Source organism: Rhipicephalus microplus, chromosome 4 (genome assembly GCF_043290135.1).
Source record: "Rhipicephalus microplus isolate Deutch F79 chromosome 4, USDA_Rmic, whole genome shotgun sequence".
NCBI lineage: Eukaryota > Metazoa > Arthropoda > Arachnida > Ixodida > Ixodidae > Rhipicephalus > Rhipicephalus microplus.
In genome coordinates, this window is record NC_134703.1 from 129,022,906 (window position 1) to 129,044,199 (window position 21,294).

The window sequence follows — 21,294 nt, forward strand, 5'->3', positions numbered from 1 at the left end:
AGCATTTTGTGATCGCCAGCTGTCATTCATCGAATCATCGTGCCGTACTCGTGAGTGAGGCCTAGTCGTCGAACGCGGTAGCGGCGGTCTACCTCGGTTCATCGCTGGAGCTGCTGAATGTGCCTCGTTAATGTGTTCATTCAAGGCCGCGCGCTCTTTGTGTATGATTCAGTGCATTTTACGGGTCCACAAACAGCACTGCTGATGCGAATTCAGCCTGTACGACAGAGCGTCAACTGATAAAACTTTTTCGTTATAGTAAAAAAAATATTAGTTATTAGGCAGGATTAGGATAAAAGGCATGTGTGTTGAAGTGCTTACATCAAACCAACGCAAGTTCATATTTACGCCGTGCGTATTTATTGCTTAATTATTAGAAAAAAAAGGCTTTCACCTGGGCTACAGGAGGTCAGAATGTGGTGCCTATATATACTCGGTGACTATATGGTAGGTGTGTACTGCGTGTGGCAAGCTGTGGTGTGTGCGAGTGTTGTGATATTACGTGAACGTTGTGATAATGTTTGTGTACTGTAATCATTGTTGTGCGTATTAAATGTAATGTAATTAAAGTTACGCTTGCGCATGGTACGACTGCTGACGTAATTTTTTTTCTCGGTCGATGCAAAAAATTTACTCCCATACTGACCTGAAAAACTTCCCCTATGGATGTAAATAAAAACCCCCCTGACACCATGCGAAAACCCCCTTCTGATGGGGAGTAAATTTTTTACTCCCAGAGACGGGTTTTTTAAAACTCCCATTTGGGTGTGCGCTAGAGGACAAGGTCATTTACTCCCATTTCGGCTTATTTCTGTTTACAGTGAAAGTGCTGTAGGCCCGTGTGCTCAGATTTGGGTGAATGGTAAAGAACCCCAGGTGGTCGAAATTTCCGGAGTCTTCCACTACGGCGTCTCTCATAATCATGGTTTGTTTAGAAAAAAAATGTGTTCAACGATTTCGAGTACTTCGTATATTCAAATATGGGAGAGCAGCGAGACATCCCAATGTTAAAAACCGCAACCAATATCAGTCAGCGTACAGCGCTGTCACGAATGATGGGACGTTGAACTCCACAAACCCCACATATCAATCAACCAATCAATCAATCAATCAGTAAATAAATAAATGAATTAATAAATGCACTGTTATTGCCCCTCTTCTGCTTTCATGCTGTTGTAGCCTTTTATTTTGTTGTGTTTAAGAACCACTTATTTTGTTATTGCTAACATTTTGCTGCGTAATATGCTGTGATTAATGGGTTTTTACTTGCAGATGTTTTTACGTAGTCGTGACCTTGTATTTTTTTTAAACCATTTGCGAGCTATTCACGTCCTGTAGACGGTTTCGCGCAAAAAAAATGTATTGCGCCATAACTCCAACTGTGCACAGCGTCCAGACGGAATGAAGATGGAAAGATATCCCGAGGTCCTGGTCCTAAGTGCTGGAAAAAGCGTTTAATGATTACGAGTACTTCGTACTCAACTAAGGAAGAGCAGAGAACCGTTCCTAATTAAATTACTAGGCAAAGAATATTATTGTCATGTAAGAAGTGTGTAACTCAAAGAAAAAAAACGTGCCTTGCAATGTTTACTTTGTACAGTTACAACTGACCTCTTTCTTTTTTTTCGTTACGGAAAAAAATCTGACCTGCTTAATTACCTTCACAGCAATGCGCTATGAGTAGAAAGTACAAGTTGAGCAAATAAACTTAGACACTTCATAAATTGTCTATTTATGGGCTTTTTGTTTGGGACATACTTTCTGTACATAAACTTTCCCTGTTTCTTTCATGCACATCGCGAAACATAGAAACCCTATGCGGACAAAAGTCATTTCCAGTGCCTGTTTTCACTTTTCCGAAGTGTTCCCGACGCTTCAAAGAATGCGCGTGCTTGGTTTTCGGAGAAACAATATACAAAACAAAAGAAAAAAAAGCAAGGCCACCATTTCTCTCGTATAGAATGGACCCGTAGGCTTACGCAGTGTTTACGTGCTTCAAGAATATAAAAGGAAAATATATAGGGTATGAGAGAAAAATGTCGAGGCACGTATCCGCAAAAGGCTCCAGACGCTACCCGGATGCTGTGGCGCAATATCAGCAGAAACGACTGGCCAGAGTAAATGAGCCGCTTTAGGAAAGGTACCTGTTCTCCGCCGACTGCACGACGCTTAATGTTGAAATACCAATTTGAAGATACTCTAAATATACTGCTATAGTTATAGACCTTACGTATAGGCACGCTATACTTCTTGAATATCGCGGCTCATTAACTAACACGTCAGTGCCTAATAAGACAAACAATGTACGAGTTCACTTTCTGCGGAACGCCAAAACGAAACAAGACCTTGTACACCGAAAAGACGGGCTATGCCGCGCCAAACTCGCCCTTCCCCTCTTCTACAGCTTCATCATCTCGCCTTAGACAGCGGGCGAAGCTCCCAACGTGCTAGAACACGCAACTTTCAACCCGTCCCATCCATCGCACCCCTTCCGAGAGGCTCCAAACGCAGAAGCACATCTATTGAAGGCCTCGTTGAAAACCGAAGCACCTGACGGACCCTTTTTGCGCGTTCTTCGGGCGACCACAGTGGGCTGTTTGTTGCTGTTGTGCCAGTTGGCCAACGCCGCTAAAAGGAACTAACGCGCGCCTAGCTGGTTCTAAATCGAGCCGCCGCCGCTTGTACCAGCACCGAGGATAGGCAGCGCAAGAAGAAGACGAGGCATCGGCGGCGAGTTCCCTCGACTGCACCGGCAAAACAGACTGGTCGTCTACCGACAGAGTCGGGCGGCCCGTTTTAGCGATGACTTCAAATTTAGATGGCGCTGGAGTGAGTTAAGGAGCTTGAGAGGGAAGGGGGGGGGGGGCGGTTGTAAAAGAAGGGGACGACGGTCGGCAGGTCTATTGCGAAGAACCCGGCTGTGTCGACTTCTTTTTTTCCGTGTCGGGATACGAGCTATATGCGACTCGCTGAACTATACGAGCGGGAACGCGAAGGATTTTTTTTTTTTTTTGCAGGAAGGAAGGAAGGAAGGCAACGGGCCGAACGGGTATGGGTCTGTTAATTTTATTTATTTCTCATTTCGTTCCATCTTTCTGTTGAAGGAAGTGGGCGAAAAAGATTCTCCAGTGCGGCAGGCATTCGACGTGTATACTCTCGGCAACTATTTATACCACGTGAATGCACTATACAGCGCGCGGTGTTTCTAACGTGGACGTTACGTGACGAATGCAGGATCAATGAGACGTGCGCGCTATACTCGCTTATTATTTTTTTTCTGAAAGCGGGGAGTTATCTTAAACCCATCGATGTGAACTAGAAATACTTTCGTACAAGGAAACAAAGCGGGCAAGAAAAAAAAAACATTCTTCAGTTTTGTGACAACCTGAGCCCCCAGTACGTCGCATGCAGCGCAAATGTGTAGGAGAATAATCGCGCCCTTACGACGCGTTATGTGCTGGCTTTCGTTGGTGATTAATCGTCGACGCTTTGGTCGTGGAACGGCTTCGGAACCATATCACACTAAGCCAAACAGCAACAAAACACGCTTACGGCTGCAAGTCTCCTGAAGAAAATTAAGGAGCATGCCGCAGATTTCGAGCCGATTTGGAATTTTGCACGACTCTAACTGGATCAAGGAATGGAATGCACAATATGATCAGTGGAAGTGCCTCAGACAGGCCGGCCGACGTTTCGATAGGAGGACCTATTTTTTTTCAAAGGTGCGTTTCGAGCGTCCAGGATCCGTGGATAATTATAGGGGACTTCAACGCCCACCACCCAATCTGGGGAAGTTCAAAAGTCAATGCCACGGGCCGGAGGCTGGCTTCATTTGTATCGACTCATGAACTGTCTCTACTTAATGATGGGAGCCCTACATTTCTGCGAGGATCAACGTACAGCAGCTGTTTGGACTTGACGTTTGTGTCACGTCGCTTCGCCACAAGCGTTAAGTGGTTTTTAGACATCGAGACACATGGTAGCGATCACATCCCCAGTTATCTCACCATCGAAGGCTTTGCTAGCGACCACCCGCCGAAAACCGTACGGAGGATCGATTTTTCAGCATTCACAACCAACATTGAACACGCTTGTGAAAAAGGCTTAACCTCTGGCATTGAGCAAGCGATCAAACAAGCAGCGCAGAGTGCGATGCGCACGCTGGCATATTCTTCAAGGCCCTCAGAAACGGACGTGGAGTTAGAGCGCCTCCGTGCGACTCGTCGGCGTGCGGAGCGTAGATATCGACGCACAAAATCCATTCAAGATCTACGGATGGCCAGGCGCATGCAAAAGAAGATCCAGCGTCGTATAGACAAACTGGAGTTTCAACGGTGGGCGAAGTTTTGCGCGAGTCTAGACCCTCGCAAACCGCTTTCTCAAATATGGCGAACCGTGCGAGGCCTACGCATATTTCCCCAACAACGTTTTCCGTTTAAAGCCTTGGCCCTTTTCCAAAATAGAAGGGATATCGAGGTAGCGGAAGATTTTTGTAGGAAGATTGCGGGCCCGTCAAATTGCACAGAAGCCCTTACTACTGATTACACGCCACATTCACTTGACCCGCACCTGGACCTGCCTTTTTCAATGGAAGAACTTAATGTGGCTCTTGCTTCATGCAATCGATCGTCATCGCCTGGGCCGGATGGCATATCATACCGCCTATTATGCAATCTCGGTGATCGAGCACGAAGTGCTTTGCTGGAAGTATTCAATGAGTCTTGGAGAGATGGAACGGTCCCCAGAGAATGGAAAACAAGCCGGTTGGTTGCACTTCTCAAACCTGGAAAATCGCCTCTAGAGCTGACATCATACCGCCCAATAGCGCTGGCTAGTTGCGTAGGGAAGCTGATGGAGCGAATGATCCTTGCCAGACTCGAGTGGTTCCTAGAACGCCATAGAATATATCCAGACGCCATGGCCGGTTTTCGTCGTCTTCGGAGCTCCATTGACAATGTCATTGACCTGGTGACCTACGTACAACACCAGAAAATGAGCAGACGGTTATCTGTCGCACTATTTTTAGATGTCAAAGGAGCATATGACAATGTTTCTCACGAAGCCATACTTGACGCCCTCGAGTCAGTTGGTTTGGGTGGGCGAGTGTACCGCTGGATCCAATGCTACCTACATATGAGATCATTGTTTATGCAAACTGATGATGGGCCGACTTCTGAACATTATACACACCGTGGTGTTCCTCAAGGTGGTGTATTGAGCCCCACACTGTTCAACCTGGTTCTGATCGGTCTCGTGGAACGCATACCAGATTCCGTGCAGATATCTCTCTATGCAGATGATATTTGTGTCTGGACGTCAGGTGTAACACGTCCTCAGGTACGTGCGAGACTCCAGAAAGCAGCGAATTCAATATCGGCGTACCTTAGAGAACAAGGCCTCGAGATTTCTCCTGAGAAATCGGCGCTGGTCGCGTTCACGCGGAAGGCAATGACGTCATATCCCATCGCCATCGATGGACACAGTGTCTGCTACGCCAGGACCCACAGGTTTTTGGGGGTCACGATCGATCGAAATCTCTGCTGGAGTCCCCATGTGGCCACTCTAAAGAAGCGCCTAACGGCCATCGCACAACTTTTCAAGTTCCTCGGAGGCAAAACGTGGGGCACATCAGTGCACGCGATGTTGCATTTGTACAAAACGCTGTTTCTGGGGTACCTGCGGTATAGCTTGCCGGTTCTGACGAACGCTTGCAAAAGCAGTATACGCACAATAGAAAACGCCCAGGGCCAGGCACTCAGAGTTTGTCTTGGATTACCACGCTGTACATCAACAGCGGAAACCATCGCAATCGCCAAAGATCATCCGACCACAGTGCACATTACATTGGAGGTGCTTAGAGCTCATATTAGACACCTTGCTCGCGCCCCTGCCCACCACCTAGCTTCGCTTCCAGAAGATCGACCGAGTGCCTCCTTCTGTAAGAGAGTATTGACTTTCCGTGAGTGCCTTCCAACAGTCTACACGCCTCCGGAACGGATACTAACACCTCCTTGGTGCTTGGACCGACCAAAACTGCGCTTGACAGTGCCGGGGATTCGCAAGAAGGCGGAGCTCTCGGCGCCAGCTTTAAAGCAGATGATTCTACTCATGCTACACGAAGAATACAAAGATCATGTCAAACTTTACACGGATGGCTCGACAACTGTTGGAGGATCTGCAGGAGCTGTGATCTTCCCAGCAAGAGCCGAAACCATCCAGTTCAGAACGTCACACAAGACGACATCGACAGCCGTGGAGCTCGCGGCACTCCGCAGCGCACTCCGCAGGATTGATCGAGAGACACCACAAAAATGGAGCATTTTTACTGATTCGAAACCAGCTCTCCAATGTCTACACAATGCTCTACGTCGTGGGCCTCAAGACCAATTGGCGCTCGAAATACGACAACTGTACCATCACCTAATAGACGAAGGACATGACATATCTTTTCAGTGGTTACCAGGCCATTGCGGCATCATCGGTAACGAGCATGCCGACGATGCAGCTAAGAATGCTCACGAAAATGGAGTGATGGAACCTATTCCACTATCAAGAAGCGACGCAGCAGCAAAGATTAATACGCTTGCGCAGGATGTCGCAAGGTCTATGCGGAATACGCCCGGTTTTCTCCACACCCGCCTTCACCGCCTGGACCCATGCCTACGACTTACTATTCCATCTGGCCTACCCCGATCCGAGACGACCCTTCTCTGCCGCATGTGGCTTGGGGTGTCTTTCACGAACGCCTTTGCCTGCCGCATCGGAATGAGAGACAGCGCTGCATGCGACCATTGCGACAATGACGAAACAATTGAACATATTTTATGTCAGTGCCCCCAGTACAGCTCTCAGCGACAGTCCCTCTCAGCAGTGTTTGCTCGCCTCGACGACCAGCCACTTTCTGAGCAGTCAATCTTGGAATGTCGGAAAGATCGAGCTTCACGCCAGAAAGCAACGAAGGCGCTGATGAAGTTTCTGCGAGCGACCCGCCTCGTTGAACGATTGTGACACTACTGTGTGCGCGTGTGTGTGTGTGTGTGTTTGTGCTTCTCTTCCTCCCTTTCCCATTTCTTTTTCTTACTTTTCTGTCTCCCCTTACCCCTTCCCCAGTGCAGGGTAGCAAACCGGATATGTTTTCTGGTTAACCTCCCTGCCTTTCCGCATTAAATTTTCTCTCTCTCTCTCTTTCAAAGGTGCCGTGTCACCTTTGGCATGTTAGTTTTAAGGGGGTAAGTGGTGACATCATCTCCGAATGGTGGCGCGTGTGTCTGTTGATAATAGCCGTCTGAAAAGAAAAAAAAAACCTATAAAGCCGAGAAGTGTACTCCTCGCTTCACTTCAAGTCACGTGGCAGTGATTCGAAATTGTTCTCAGAGAGAGGAAAGAAACCCGCGAAGTTGGAGCGGTGTGCTGTCAAAGTGTTGGCCGCTTCAGACACGAACAAACGAAAGATCTTAAGGCTTCAGAGCCGGCAGACGGTCGCCACGTCCAGCTACCACAAAGGGTTGCCGACGATAGCAGTGTATGCCCGTTCCCGAACACCCATGAATGGGACGCACAACAAGAAAGCAGTTAAAAACAGGGAGAAAAGCAAGCGGCGTACTTTTAAACGCCAAGATGACGAAGGTAAGCGATACCGGATGGGGTCTGAAGAGTTTGAGGCACTTCCACTGTTCATCCTGTGTATTCCACTACGTGTTTCTATCTGTCAGCTCCTATCTTGATTTTGGGGCAAGGACTGAGCTTTTAGTCTTCAGCCCTTCGACTTTAGGATTGCCGTCTTCAATGCCTCACCGAACTCGCGTGCGTTACATTATAAGTATTTGTGACATTGTACACATTCGTGTGACTTACAATGCTCCGATTTGCGTGTTTTGGGTTGTTTTTGTTCTACGAAAAGGATAACCGAGTGGTCTATACGTATCTGTATGCTATAAATATGAATAATAAAAAGTTGGCACCACCTCGAGTACACCACGAAAACTAATCGTTGATCTATTTCGAACAAAGTTTAGAAACAGATAGGTTTAGAATACCGTACGCAAAGCTTACGGGCAGCATTGGCGATCGTCACCCATAAGGAACCCGCAAGAGGTTAGCGTACGACGCACGCGCAACGCAAACGCAAAGCTTTGCGCTATTCTAAACCTCTATTACCCAACTCTATTCATTATGAAACAGCGAAAGTCACAACAGAACAAGAATGAACGTAAAAACTCATACGCATACCTCTTATATATATCTCTTCTATATAGCAAAATGACCTCCAGAGGTGAACGCTGCTCGCGCTAGAATTATCCATGACTGAATACAGTTGGATCATATAAATGCGTGTTGCTTCAAAACGGATTATACATACAGTGTCAGTGAGAACATCTCTATTTTAATTTATTAATTAATAATAAAGACATCACAAAATAAGTTGATGTATACATACGGTCGCCTCATCGATGAAGCCTGCGGGGACCTCTTCATATAAAACTAAGCAATATTCAGCACGTTTTGACTAGCTAATTCATAATCGGTGTCAAGTTCTCACAACAGCGGAGAGTGGCTTGTCGGTCTGCAACTGCACATAATCTTGAGGTGATAATGCACTAATGACATGGCAAACAAATTGTTCGCACTCATTACGGAGACGTCAAGCATTGTCGCCGGGTTGATTAATGGCAGATTTCACCACACGAATGCTTATTTTGTATCGCTGTTTTTTTTAAAGCTGGTCCCCCCGGAAAATCTTATCAAGAATTCAGACATAATCGGAACAGAGTGTGTATTATATAACAAAACAACGCACTTCCATCTTTCAGCTGTTCAGTTTCGGTCGTAAATCCCGCTGAGGCGAAAGTCTTTCTGAGGTATAACGATCAAACGTACCACAGTTCTGAGGGAGAAGTTGACATTTTTTTTTCCAGAATGCAACTGACTGTATGCAGCGTTGTACCAGCTTACGCAAACCAGGCCTTTAAAATATATGTACTTTATGACAACGCGACCAGGTGCACGTTGCCGACTATTTCGAGGAGTCACAATATCTGTTACCGAATGGCTTAAATATACAATATTAATTACCGTTTGAAGTATAGAAGTTTATAGCGGAAACTTTCAATTACAAAGTTGATAGGCTCCCAAAAACGACCGAATGTTTATTTAGGAAGTTTCTGCTTCTTGGATTGAATATAGCCAGGGTGCATGCAACCCAAGCTTAGAATTCCAGTGTCTCCGAAGCAAGTGTCTATTCCACAATCATTCATAATAATATCTGGCTTTTTACGTCCCAAACAAAGACACGATAATGAGAGACACCCTACAGTGGAGGGCTCCGGAAATTTTTACCATTTGATGTTCTTTAACGTGCACAGACATTGCATTGTACACGGGTACCTAACTATTTCGCCTCCATTGAAATGACATCACCGCGACCGCGATCGAACCAGCGACTTTCGTGTCTGCAACCGAGATTAAGTCCTCCCCTGCTCCACCGCGGTGGAGTTAATCCTCTATCATCATCATGAGATTCGTGGTTACGAAGATTCATGAAACACTGCTTCATTTCTTTGTCTCAGATTAGTTTAAAAGGTTGTGGCGAAATACGGCCTTGAATAATAACGCAACGTCTGTAATTAACATGGTTACTAAATATTTGCAAAGGCTACATTCACAGCTGTATTCGAGCATACCCCAGTCCAGATAATAGGTTTTTTTTTGTTTACGAGCAATCATAGTGTTTCTTCATTAAAGTAGATGAATGTTTGTTTAAAATAAATAGCTCCGGAAATCTATACGGCTGTTCTCAAAATCGTTGTTCTATACTATTCCAATACTGTTCGAATGACATTCGATTCGGTTCTTGTACTCACTATATCATGTGTGTTTAGAAAAAGGGTTTAACGATTTAGAGTACTTTGTAATCTACTATATATATGCATTGTAGAGCAGAAAGCCGTCCTAGTCACACCTGTTGAAGAACCCAATAAATAAGATACAGTTACCGGCTTCGTAAACTGCATATATTGCCTGTAGATTGTAGCTGACCTCTATCGTCAACTGATTTAAACACAATGCGAATAACAGTCGTAGGGATTATTGGATAAAAATACTGCGCTAAGAATGGTGTATGAATTCTACGTGCTTAAGATGTCCGCGACGTAACTTTTATTTCTCAGTCACTGATACCTACGTTCCGAACTGAAAATATTGAACACGATGCATGTTATATAGTTGATTGATAGCAAGTAACCACATTACCACACACTGGCCTTAATTAACCTCACGAAAGCTGCAGCGTATCCCGCGTTTTCCCTACTAGTCTTGTGCCCTTGTGGTCTGTTTGATAAGCGAAGTAGGGCGGTATTCACAAATCAGTCTCTTGATTATCTTTTACTGTGTTACTGTTCTCGTGCGCTTATAACGCACGTAATGTGCACCGAAGATTGCGGAAGATATGAAATAAGGATAAGATTGGTACACGTGAATACGGGCCTATAAGTCGCTAAACACCACGTAAAAATACATAAGCACTGCCTACAGCCATCGTACCTTGCCCAAAAAGAACTTGGATGATTATCCATTCAATTACGTTAACCAACTTTCACGGTGTAAAACACTTATGCGAATTCAAGTAAATTCATTTCTCCAAACAGGCATAAGCCTGAGACATCGCTTCTGTGTCGAAACCTTGAACGTCTGGGTAAATAAACGACTTCCTGATAATACTTCTAATATACCGTAAATACATTTCAGACTTAAACCACCACCTTCTGTCCCCGAACAAGCGTATCATTCAACTTAGCTCCGAAGTAATCTTAAGGGCTTACTCCGTCTGAAACAGCCCTCTTGGTAAAAAGGCAAGTGCCACGAGGTAGCCGCGGAGCTAAACTTTGTTTTATGGCTCGTACCAGCTTATAAATTGTGCATGGTTTGCCAAATAACCAGTGGCGTAGACTACAATACCATAAGGAGTTTATATGTCGACGTAATTTCGCACGCAGTTACACATTAAGGGTGTACACGTACGTAAGGGCCATCGACGTGTCACATTTGCGTTTTGCATTTTCATTCGTGCATCGTGTTACATTGAACAAACATGCAAGGCGTTATGAGCACTCCCGTTTTCTCCCCCTCCCCCTCCCATGCGCAGGGTAGCAAACCGGCTGCCTATAGGCTGGTTAACCTCCCTGCCGTTCTTTTTCTCCTATTTTCCTTCCTTCCTTTACCGTTTTCATGCTTTCTGAACTATCGCTAACGGTCATGAGAAAACAAATTGAACCAGCGGATATTTTACAATGTGCACCTTTTATGCACCGTTACCATCAGCGTTTCTCTTTTTTCTATCGGAATTTCTGCAATGTCCATATCGTTTGTGTTTTAATTTGGCGCTTGCATTTTCATTTTGGATACGATAACTGTTGTGCAACTGCCAAAATATGTGCGGTGCCACATTCAATAAAAACATGCTGTAAGCTTGTGCAATACGTCTGGAAATTTTCTTATCAGTTCGTTGAAAGTAATAAGTGACGAAGCCTGCATACCTTACAGGAAGGTAATGAGCCCTTAGGAACTAATTTGAAAATTAATGCAGTAATTCAGCTATTTGCAAGCGATGAATATTTACGTTATCAGAAATGACAAATTGACCGAGATAAACAAGGTGAAAAAAATTTAATAAAACTAGTGTCTGCCATAAACAGATAAAGCAACCAACTCGCCACGTACCAATGCGCATAATTGAGTTCGCACTGTAGCTATATAGTTTTTTTTTATTTACAGACATCCGAGACGCCGTGACAGCTTGACATGAAACAATTGTCAGAAAATCTGGAATATTTCAAGGTGAATGCTACGTACAAAAACAAAACAAAGAACGTTATTACTTTTTCGTTATTTCCACTAGTTTCACAAACTATTGCCTTGAAGTGGAGACGCTTTAAAATAAATTCTAGAGCAAAATAAATGTAATTAATCCTTATTGGATCTTTCAGAATAGTAACTCTAAATATGCCCTCCACATAGCACGCGGGCCCCAAAGAATTGAAACAGTGGGGATTATAAAATGAAAACGAAGCCATTTTGCCGAGGAGCATATTTTAAAATTCAACTTGTGTCGTGCACATCCCTTGCTTTTCGTTAAGGTAAACGAAGTGAAAATTATCGATCTCAATAATTATAATTTTTACTCCACGCATTTGTAGCATGAGCATGACAGTAATACTTATCTGTGTCATTTGAAAGGCCAAGTTACTGGTATATTTTACACTCGAAACCTTACTATGCTTGACGTCATACGAACTTAGCACGTTCCGACAGCAGTAAAATATGATGTCACGGAGAAATTACGCGCTAAAGCCTTAATTCATCACTCCTGTAGAGCATATTACATATCTACATGTAGAGCATGTACATTTCTCCAACCGTTGACGACACATACCGCGTTGAAATCGCAGTATAATTCACGATGCAAACACGAAGTACTTTTTTCTTTGTTTCCTCGGCTATAAACCTCACTTTAAAACCAGCGTAACGGATTCTGACTTGAAGGTTGCATGAATTTCGGATCTCCTATTTTAGATTGACCGAGTTCAATGACATTGAAAGTGTCTAAAAGTCATAAACCCATATACTGGTGGCAGTTTCGGTTAGTTCACAAGTAATTGGCATTCTGAGTGCGCTACTTTTTTTCGCTATAGTCCATCAACAAGCGCGACAGTGGCTCAATATATCAATTGTAAAGACGTTAACTGGAACCACCTTCGTGCCTCATTACCTGTAATCTCGAAATGGAGCCAGTAACTCCTGCTCTTCTTCGGTGCACAACTGCTGTCGTTACTCCTCATATAAGGTGCATGTGTTTTAATCCTACAAATGCCTGCTCGTCTTATAGTAACATTTTTGTCGCATTAAAATGCCGCTAGCTCGCCTAACAATTCATGTTAATCCTGGCTAATGTTATCGTGATCATATTGTTGCCTCCCCTTTTTTGTCGTTGTTGTTTCTACAAGGTTTCTACAAAATCTACAATCTTTCTAGAAAATCAAGACACGTTTTCCGTTAAGAGAGTATAAAGGAAGTGCATTTTCTACGTTTGTTTCACTGTCATGACTTTTGACTTAATCCGTTATACTTCGAAACGTGTATTTTGCATAAAGAAGTATCCGTAATTATTTCCTACATGACCTTCCGTTGCCTATGCATTTACGTCATTATTACGTTCATTCTCGCTTACGTTCAATAACCATTCCAGAGAGCAAATGTGCGTTGAAATACTTAACTAATATATTCTGAGCGAACTGATTACCAAACGCTTCAATGCTTGTGAATATCGGAAGATGCTCTTGTTTTCTGACTTCGCGTCGACGTACACTAATTATGCCACCTTGGCATTTCTTCAATTTGCAGGTACTTCATTACCCTATGTCTTTTTCACTCTAACTTTATTTCGTATACTAGTTTTGAAGTATGCGATATGTTTTATTTGATAAATTTTATAATTAAGAAGGTGGTACATTATAGGCCTGATGCGCGAGTACTATACCGTGCGCTTGAAGCTGCCTGGTTGAAATTATTTTAAAAATGTATTCTTCAATTTGCGCATTCTATATGAAACATTTCAAAACTGATCGGGTTCAATTCAACACACTGCCATTTTGCTGCTACTCAAAAGTTTCACAAAATGTGTTACTAATCGAACGTTCCTGCACTTATTTTTCTACAGAACTGCGCACTTGTAAGCACTCTGCATGAACGAGATGACAAAGGAATGTTTACAAATGTCCTGTATGGTCACATCGACGTATATAAAAGGCAGAAATAAATTTCGTCTTCTTCACGTGAAATATTTACCAGTGCGTGGCAGGCCCTCCACTGCAAAGTATACAGGCGCAAAAATGCACATAAAGCATTCGATAATTATTTTCCGCCAGTGATTACACGGCACATTTAACGTCCGATTAGCGGGCCTTAATGGTGGAACGCACGTGTACCGGCTGATATATCATCGGCTGCTTTGCGACGACGAAATTAACAGTGCGATCAATTTTAACGCCGGCAGTCTGTGCCACCGCGTACAATACATTATGATGTTGGTGTGAATCAGAAAGAAAAAGACCTAATAATTACTAAAGCAGTCAATTCGCGTATATGTTTAGTAATAATTTATGGGCATCTGCGGTAACGAAGAGACTGTAGTATACATTCTATAATGGTAATCTCTTTCGGATATTTTCTATTACTGTATATTACGTACAGCTGAATCTATTTATCTGACTGAATCTGCGTGTGCCAATTGCTTGAGGAATTGTCGTGATTGTGAACAATGAAAGCCATGCCTCAAGCGGTGCAGGCTCTCCTGCGGTTCCTTAGATATTCTCAATGTTTAATTAAGCGCTTATGTTTAGTACCTATGCTATACTGCAAAACAAAAAAAATCGTGTTAAGTAGCTTCATTCTCAATCATATGCACAGACTCACAAGCGATTTCAGTGCGATTTCCTCATTTGCATGTTTTAAATTACCGTGTGCATGCAGAAGCACGTGTGATGCAAATGACGTCGCTGTATACAGCTGACACGCGTCCGCAGGCGCGAAACTGAATTTCTGCAGGCGTGCATGGGGAACGTGCGAACAGTCTCGTCCTTTACGTAATAAAGACAACAGCTGTGGTCACCTAGGATATCTACAGAAGCTCGCGATGTAAGACGGGAGTGTCATACATCGAGTGTCCTTACTTATAGTTGTCAGAGGTGTTGGAAAACACGCAGAATATTTCGTGTGCCCAAACAAACGAGCAGTCGCACTGTTTTTTTTTGTTTTTTTTTTACTAGCTCACATGTGGTTGTCAAGTGTCTCTTGAACTTTAATAACTAACATTCGCGCATTATTCTAACCCACACACCAAGAAATTCTCTTTGTTGTTTATTATAGGGAACTGATATCGGGAAGATTTAGATAGCAGTTTCGACTTCCCTCATTCCCTATTTTACACTCAATCAAGCCAGACACGAAGAAGCTTGGTCGATACTATTTGAGAGCATGCATGACACGTTCCCGGGAACAGTTTCCCGCCAAGCGCTTCGATAGACCAGTAACGTAGCCTACTCTAACAGAGTGAACGAAACTATTACAGAACCGAAACGCGGCCGCATGGTGATGGCGGGTAGCACGTGTTGTGCTGGTGGCGTGACTGACTGACTACTCACCTGCGTTGACGTGCGCCTTTTTCATCCAGGGATAGATGACGGGCTGCCCGGCCTGATTGCAGTCGCCGCCGGCTACCGAAGTGGGCGCCGTGGCGGTGGCCCCGGGGCTGTGCATGGGTGGCGCTGCCCCGACGTGCGGCGACTGCGGCGAAGGCCTGAGCATGGACGCCGGCGGCGGGGGCGACGGAGACCGCTGCAGAGGCGCGGGAGGTCCCGAGTACGGCGGACTGTGACCTCCGCTGGCATGGTCTAGCGCTACGCTGGGCCGCGACAACGGGCTCAGCGTGGTCTGCGTCATGGAACATGAGTGCTGGTAGTAGTGCGGCGACGCGCTGGACACGTAGCCGCCGTTCTCGGCCCCGTACGGCGCGGCGCCCCCGAACGCCGCCGCGTACGGATGCGCCGCCGCGTGGTGGTGGTGGTGCGGCGGGCCGCCCGCGTAGTAGTCACCACCACCGTGGCTCGGGATGTAGTTTCCCTGCGAGTACTCCTCGGGCGGCGGGAACTTGGGGTCCACGTAGGACGGCGAGTTCATCAAAAATGAACTCATGGTCATTAATTTTCGCCGGCTGAATTGGATGATGGAGATAGTTTTGCTTCGGTTTGGTCGCCGAGCAGCGCCATGGCTCCGCCCCGCCGCTGAAGATTAGCATATCACGTGACGGACGCCATCCAATGACGGAGGCGGCGCGCGCGGCGCTGAACCCGCTCCGGCGTCGGCGACGATGATGGATGGCGATCGCGTTGCCCGCCGCCGGTGCGCGCACATGCGAGGGACTCTCCGGAGAAACGCCGGCTGCTAACCTGTCCGATGCACGACGCCGAGTTTCACCACGCACAGAGTGGACAGCGGAGAGCGCGTCCACAAGAGCACGCACGGGTTGTATAATCCAAGCACGGGCGGACCGATGCGGCCCGCGCGAGCAGTCGCGATCGAGTGGCCGCTCCCTCACGTGGCAGGGCGGACGCGCCAAACTTGCCGACTATAGCGCTGCCGCCGGCGACCGGAGTGTTTGTTGGGGAAAGGGGCGGGCGGAGAAGGGGGCGCGGGGAAGGAGGGCTGGTGGGAGGGCGCTCGGCCGGAGCGGCGCGCGCGGGCAACAAGTTTGGCAACTCCGCTCGGCCGCGGAGTGGCGCTGCGGGCGCGAGCGACTCCGGTACTCGCCTGAGGCCCTGAGTGTTTTTTTTTTTCTCGCGTACAATGGCGAGGGGACAGTCATTCTCTCTTCCTGAATCGGCGTCGTTACGCTCTACAGCTGGGATTCCTTCGAATGCGAGGGTGTGGATACACAAAAGTTCTCCTATTACACGAGCGCCTTTCACTACACTCCGTTGAGTGGCTAAGTTGGTATTCAGCCCATTTTTCACCTCCTTCGCGTAGAAGACCGACTATTATGACAACCGCATTGTGCACTTTCATCATGCTGGGTCTCAGATCTTAACACTTATGGGCGCAAAACGTAAGTTGCCCCACTGTCTTATACCCCTAGAAGTGTGGCAGCTTGGGCTAGTTGGCATGGCATGACGATAGTTATAGCGCGAGAACAAAACGACGACACAGAGACAAGAAGGACACGAAAGACACGAGCGCCAACTTCCAACTCTTTCGTGTCCTTCTTGTCTCTGTGTCGTCGTTTTTTTCTCGCGCTATAACTATTATCCTTATACCCCTGTCACACGGCACATGTAACGACATAAGCAGCGAATGATATTCATAGCGAATGTCATCCCAACCTTGCATCGGGGGTCTACACGGCTATGCGAAATGACCTTTGCAATTGATGTCAATGTCTTTCGGCAGACTGCTCTGATACCAAAAAGTTACATATCGCGGACTTAATTAACGAAACACTGTCCGACCGATTCGAAATAAACTGTGACGTGATAGAACAGCATTAGTGGGAAAAATCTCGTAGATATCCAAAGCAAGCCTTGCTTGAAGCTGCTCACAACTTCCACTCGGCTATATATTTGGGACCATGAGTTTGTGACGGCGATTAATTATGATCATGTGCAAACGATCGTTAATTGCTCTCCAGCTGCCTAGAATGAAGCATCAGAACCCACTGAAGCAGTTCAAGGAAAGAGATCACAGACGACGAGAGATTTATAGCTGCACCTAGAGGCCAATTCTGTTACGTTGACTGCTCTTTGGGCCTCGACTTCATCGGTGATTATCATAGAACAGTGGTGCTTCACAAGAAAAGAAAATTGGTTTGAAAACGCTCTCAATCACCGGGCGTACAACAGGTGCTTGTGTATTCTGGTGTTAGCGAGTCTAACGTGGTGTTGCTGCACCAAAACAACAGCGAGTGTATGGAAACATGACTGACAGCAGGCAGTATGGCATCAAGTTGGAGTCTTCTGAAAGAGAATAAAGCTGCAGAAATTCCTTGGACTATCACTTTGAATGTTAAATAGTTACTGAAAAGTTAACAAGAACCTATGATAAACATCTGAACATCATTTAGATTTGCTTTAATTCCGTTGACGAGACTACATATGTCGTACTTACAGGAGTTCGGTGAACACATTCAAAGTGCGAATGTCGTTAGATGCGCATGTCATTCGCTATGTCTATGTAACGGCAACAAAAATGAGATTACCACCGTATGTCATTTCAATAAATTTTTCCTAAACCAAACCTAATGTCATTTGCAGTGAATGACAATACAGGTGTCGTGTGACAGGCATATTATACTGTTCCTTATTTGTTCCAGCTCCCTGAGAATATTCTCGTCAAAGGTTGTACGTATAAGGCACCGTGCTCAAATCCATACTTTTTTTTTCTTTCTTCATTTCAAGTTCTTCAATTTACGTTAGCATATCTCCTAAGAGGGACAATATCCAGTTGAAATGTATAGCTTGGTGTCCTTCTTGCCGCCTTCAGTATACAATTGATGGGCTATATGCAAAGTGTGATGCTTGTGAATTACTTCGACTATGTTGTTGTGTGTCATGTATATCGTATAGCAAATGACACACCTACATAATATCATATATGTTTCTAGTGTCTGTATAGAAACACTGGCAAATTGCATGTTTAGATGTCATTACTTAGTGACCATAGAGCGTACGAAGACAGCAGTTGCGCTGGTATATATGCTTAGGCATGCGCATTTTTAAAAATTTCTATGCTAATGTTCCACAGCCTATGGCCAATGTAGCGCAAGTGAGCTTCATCAGTGCAAGTGAGCAAAGAAGACCTATTTAGTAACATTATAAGTACTCTGCAAGATATTACGTGCACGGGAAGAATGTGCGAACTAAAAAGCAAGTTTATGTGAGAAAGTAAGTTTATGTGTGAGTAGTATGTTTTTCTTTTTTTATTTACATATGCTTCCTTTTATGCATCACCGACTCCTGCCTAAATCCTCATGCGTGAGGCTGCCAGTATTTTTGAATAGATAAACAAATAAAGTTAGTGCAGTAGCAAGATATAAATTAACATGTTTTTTGTGACAGATACATGTGCATTAGGTAGAAACATGAGGTAGAATCTACATTAGGTAGAAACATGAGTAGGTAGAAATATGACATGTTCATTTACGTATTAGAATGCATGGCTGCGTAATTCATCTAACAGATCAAATACTCTCCTGACAACCATTCGCTAGGTGAAATGAGCAGCCTTTAGCTCTCAAGCAAGTTAAAACTGCTCCTACTTATCTATACCACCAACGTTATGCAATCAAGTAAAACTATGCGCCAACAGATAGGCATAAACCCGGATTTCGGGGGCAAATCGAGCTCGAAGTGATAAAAAAAAAAACTGCATCTGATCCAATGTTTCAGCGCGAGGAGTTGACCCGATCGGAGTCCACTTGCCGGAATGATGGCTCCATGCATGGCGATATCGTCCCTTATTCCACGATTTCTCCTTGCTCACGTACAGTGGCTTGTGTTACAAAATACATGCCTATATGGTACAGCCATGCATTATGCTTATATATACAGAATTACCAAAATGAGACATGTTATACAGTGCAGCCTCATTATAATATTTACCAGATTGTAGATAAGATATTAGCACGCCTGGCAGTTTGAGTAAATAGCACTTCCTGTATAAAAAACAAACAAAGCGCAGAACCCACTTAGGGCAGTGTGAATGCAATGTTCACTCATTGTGTGCTCATATGAGACTGTTTTCATTGAAACATCCAAAGGTTGATGATGTCGGGATAAATGATGTGTTTTTAGTCTCTTGAGATCAGTCATACGTAGATTATTGTTCTTACAACTAGAATACACACATAGAATCCGAAAGCAGCACGTTAAACATATCGGTGTTTGTCAGTATAACTGTTCCCTACATTCTCTATAGCTGCAATTGCATACAAATAATATTTGTCGGACACAAGGGCTTGCTAAATAACCTTGTGTGAACACCAGGTAAGCTTTCTTTAATGGCGCTGTAGCAATGTTCTGTTGCGTGGTGATATGTCATTGACCCAGATTTTTCTGTGAAATACATAAAAATACGAACTTTACTATGAAGTTAACTTTGGTGTTAAGGTTCTTTCTGGTGATTTGAAAAGATACGAATGGACCCACAAGTGCACTGTTAATGCAACGAATATTACAACAACACAGTATGAGTTCACATGTTAAGGAAAAAACGAAAATTTATTATTCTCTTCGTCTGCTCGTCCTCTTAGCATCTACTTTCGTTAAATGTGTTCTATGCCGCTTCTCGTAGATTTTTATTATGTGGCGTCGATGCTGATTATTTCGTAATAATATATAAGCATCCAGTAATGAGAGTAATGAACAAATCAGTTTTTGTCAAAGACAATAAGTCAGTTCACGATGCGAATGAATGCGCAAAATGTTCCAATACCTGAAAGCTTACCGCACTAGAAGTGTTGTTTCAAATTCTATCTGAACTCCCCCATAAGCCAACTACAAAAAGTTACATATTTGCCTCGAACAAAAAACTATAGTCAGAACGACTGTCAGGCAAGAAAAATGAGGGTATGGAAATATAATATCAAAATATTATTACCTCAAAAAGACAGCCAAAAGTTAAGGTTATTAAATATTATATCGAGAAATTATTTCTTAAAAAAGCGGTGCCTCAACTCATATAAATATAATGCAAAAGCCAGCCAAATAATGATACGCACGTTGGCTGTTGACTAATAATTTTAAATAGATCATGGTGGCTTGGTGGTTGTAGCATTTTGCTGTTAAGCACATCGTGACGGCCTCCGTTTTGAACCAGTCCTGTCGCATTTGGGTTAGGTCAATGTGCCATGCAGAAATGGATCTGTTGCTGAAGTTAGGTGCATATTCAGCAACCGCAGATGGTCCTATATCAATACGAAGCTATCTATCCTGATGCCCAACATACACAATTGCATAGTACTACGTCATTAATACTCACAGCTTTGTATAAGCCAGGTGCATATAAAAACAGACATTACAGACAGAAAGCACTGTAGAAATAAGTGCTCTATTGTTGCGCTTGAAATTCATAAACAATTGTGTTTATGAAACACAACAAGGGTTGAATATACACTCCCCTAAGTTGTTTCAATTGACACTCTGTACAGAAAGTCACTAGATTGTCTATAATTCCTTTTGACTCGCTGAAAAGACGCTCAATTCATCCGCAAAAAATGATATTCGATAGAAACATGGTGGCCAATACCCTTGTGTAACTCAATAGGAAAACTCAATAGACGCTTAATTTAAACACAGTACATTCTATGGAGAAAAGTCAATTTAGCCTCAATTAAATCTCTATAAGCATTTTTGTAAGGGAACCTGGTAATTAAGAATGAATAAAAGTGGTTGAAAGGCTATAGGTAGACGCTACTTTCTTTCCAGTATTTTTCCTCAACTCACAGCATTTAAACAAGAATTTGAGTGTACTAGAGTAGTTATAACACTCCTTAATTAGAATTAAACTTTAACAAACTATAATGAATTTGTCTGTGCTTTTTTTATGCGGGACATTACCTTCTATGTGACTTCTCTAATGATTGTCTCTTGGTGCACCTGATATTTCTTGTTCCGTCTTTCCAATTCTTCAGCACCGAATTAAAGGAAAGTTACTTGTCCTTGATTCGTTCTAAGGAGCCTTGTATCCGTTGCC

The 21,294-nt window shown here is 44.2% G+C and overlaps 1 protein-coding gene across 1 annotated transcript in view; it reads right to left on the reverse strand.

The window, feature by feature from the left end:
- The window catches only part of LOC119172356 (homeobox protein Hox-B4-like), a 49,065-nt gene extending 32,909 nt beyond the window's left edge, over window positions 1–16,156 (reverse strand). Inside the window, exon 1 of the mRNA XM_075893646.1 lies at window positions 15,195–16,156. Within this exon, the coding sequence (XP_075749761.1) occupies window positions 15,195–15,750 (556 nt within the window). The 5' untranslated portion in view covers window positions 15,751–16,156. The remainder of the gene's footprint in view (window positions 1–15,194) is intronic.
- Between the last annotated feature and the right edge of the window lie 5,138 nt (window positions 16,157–21,294).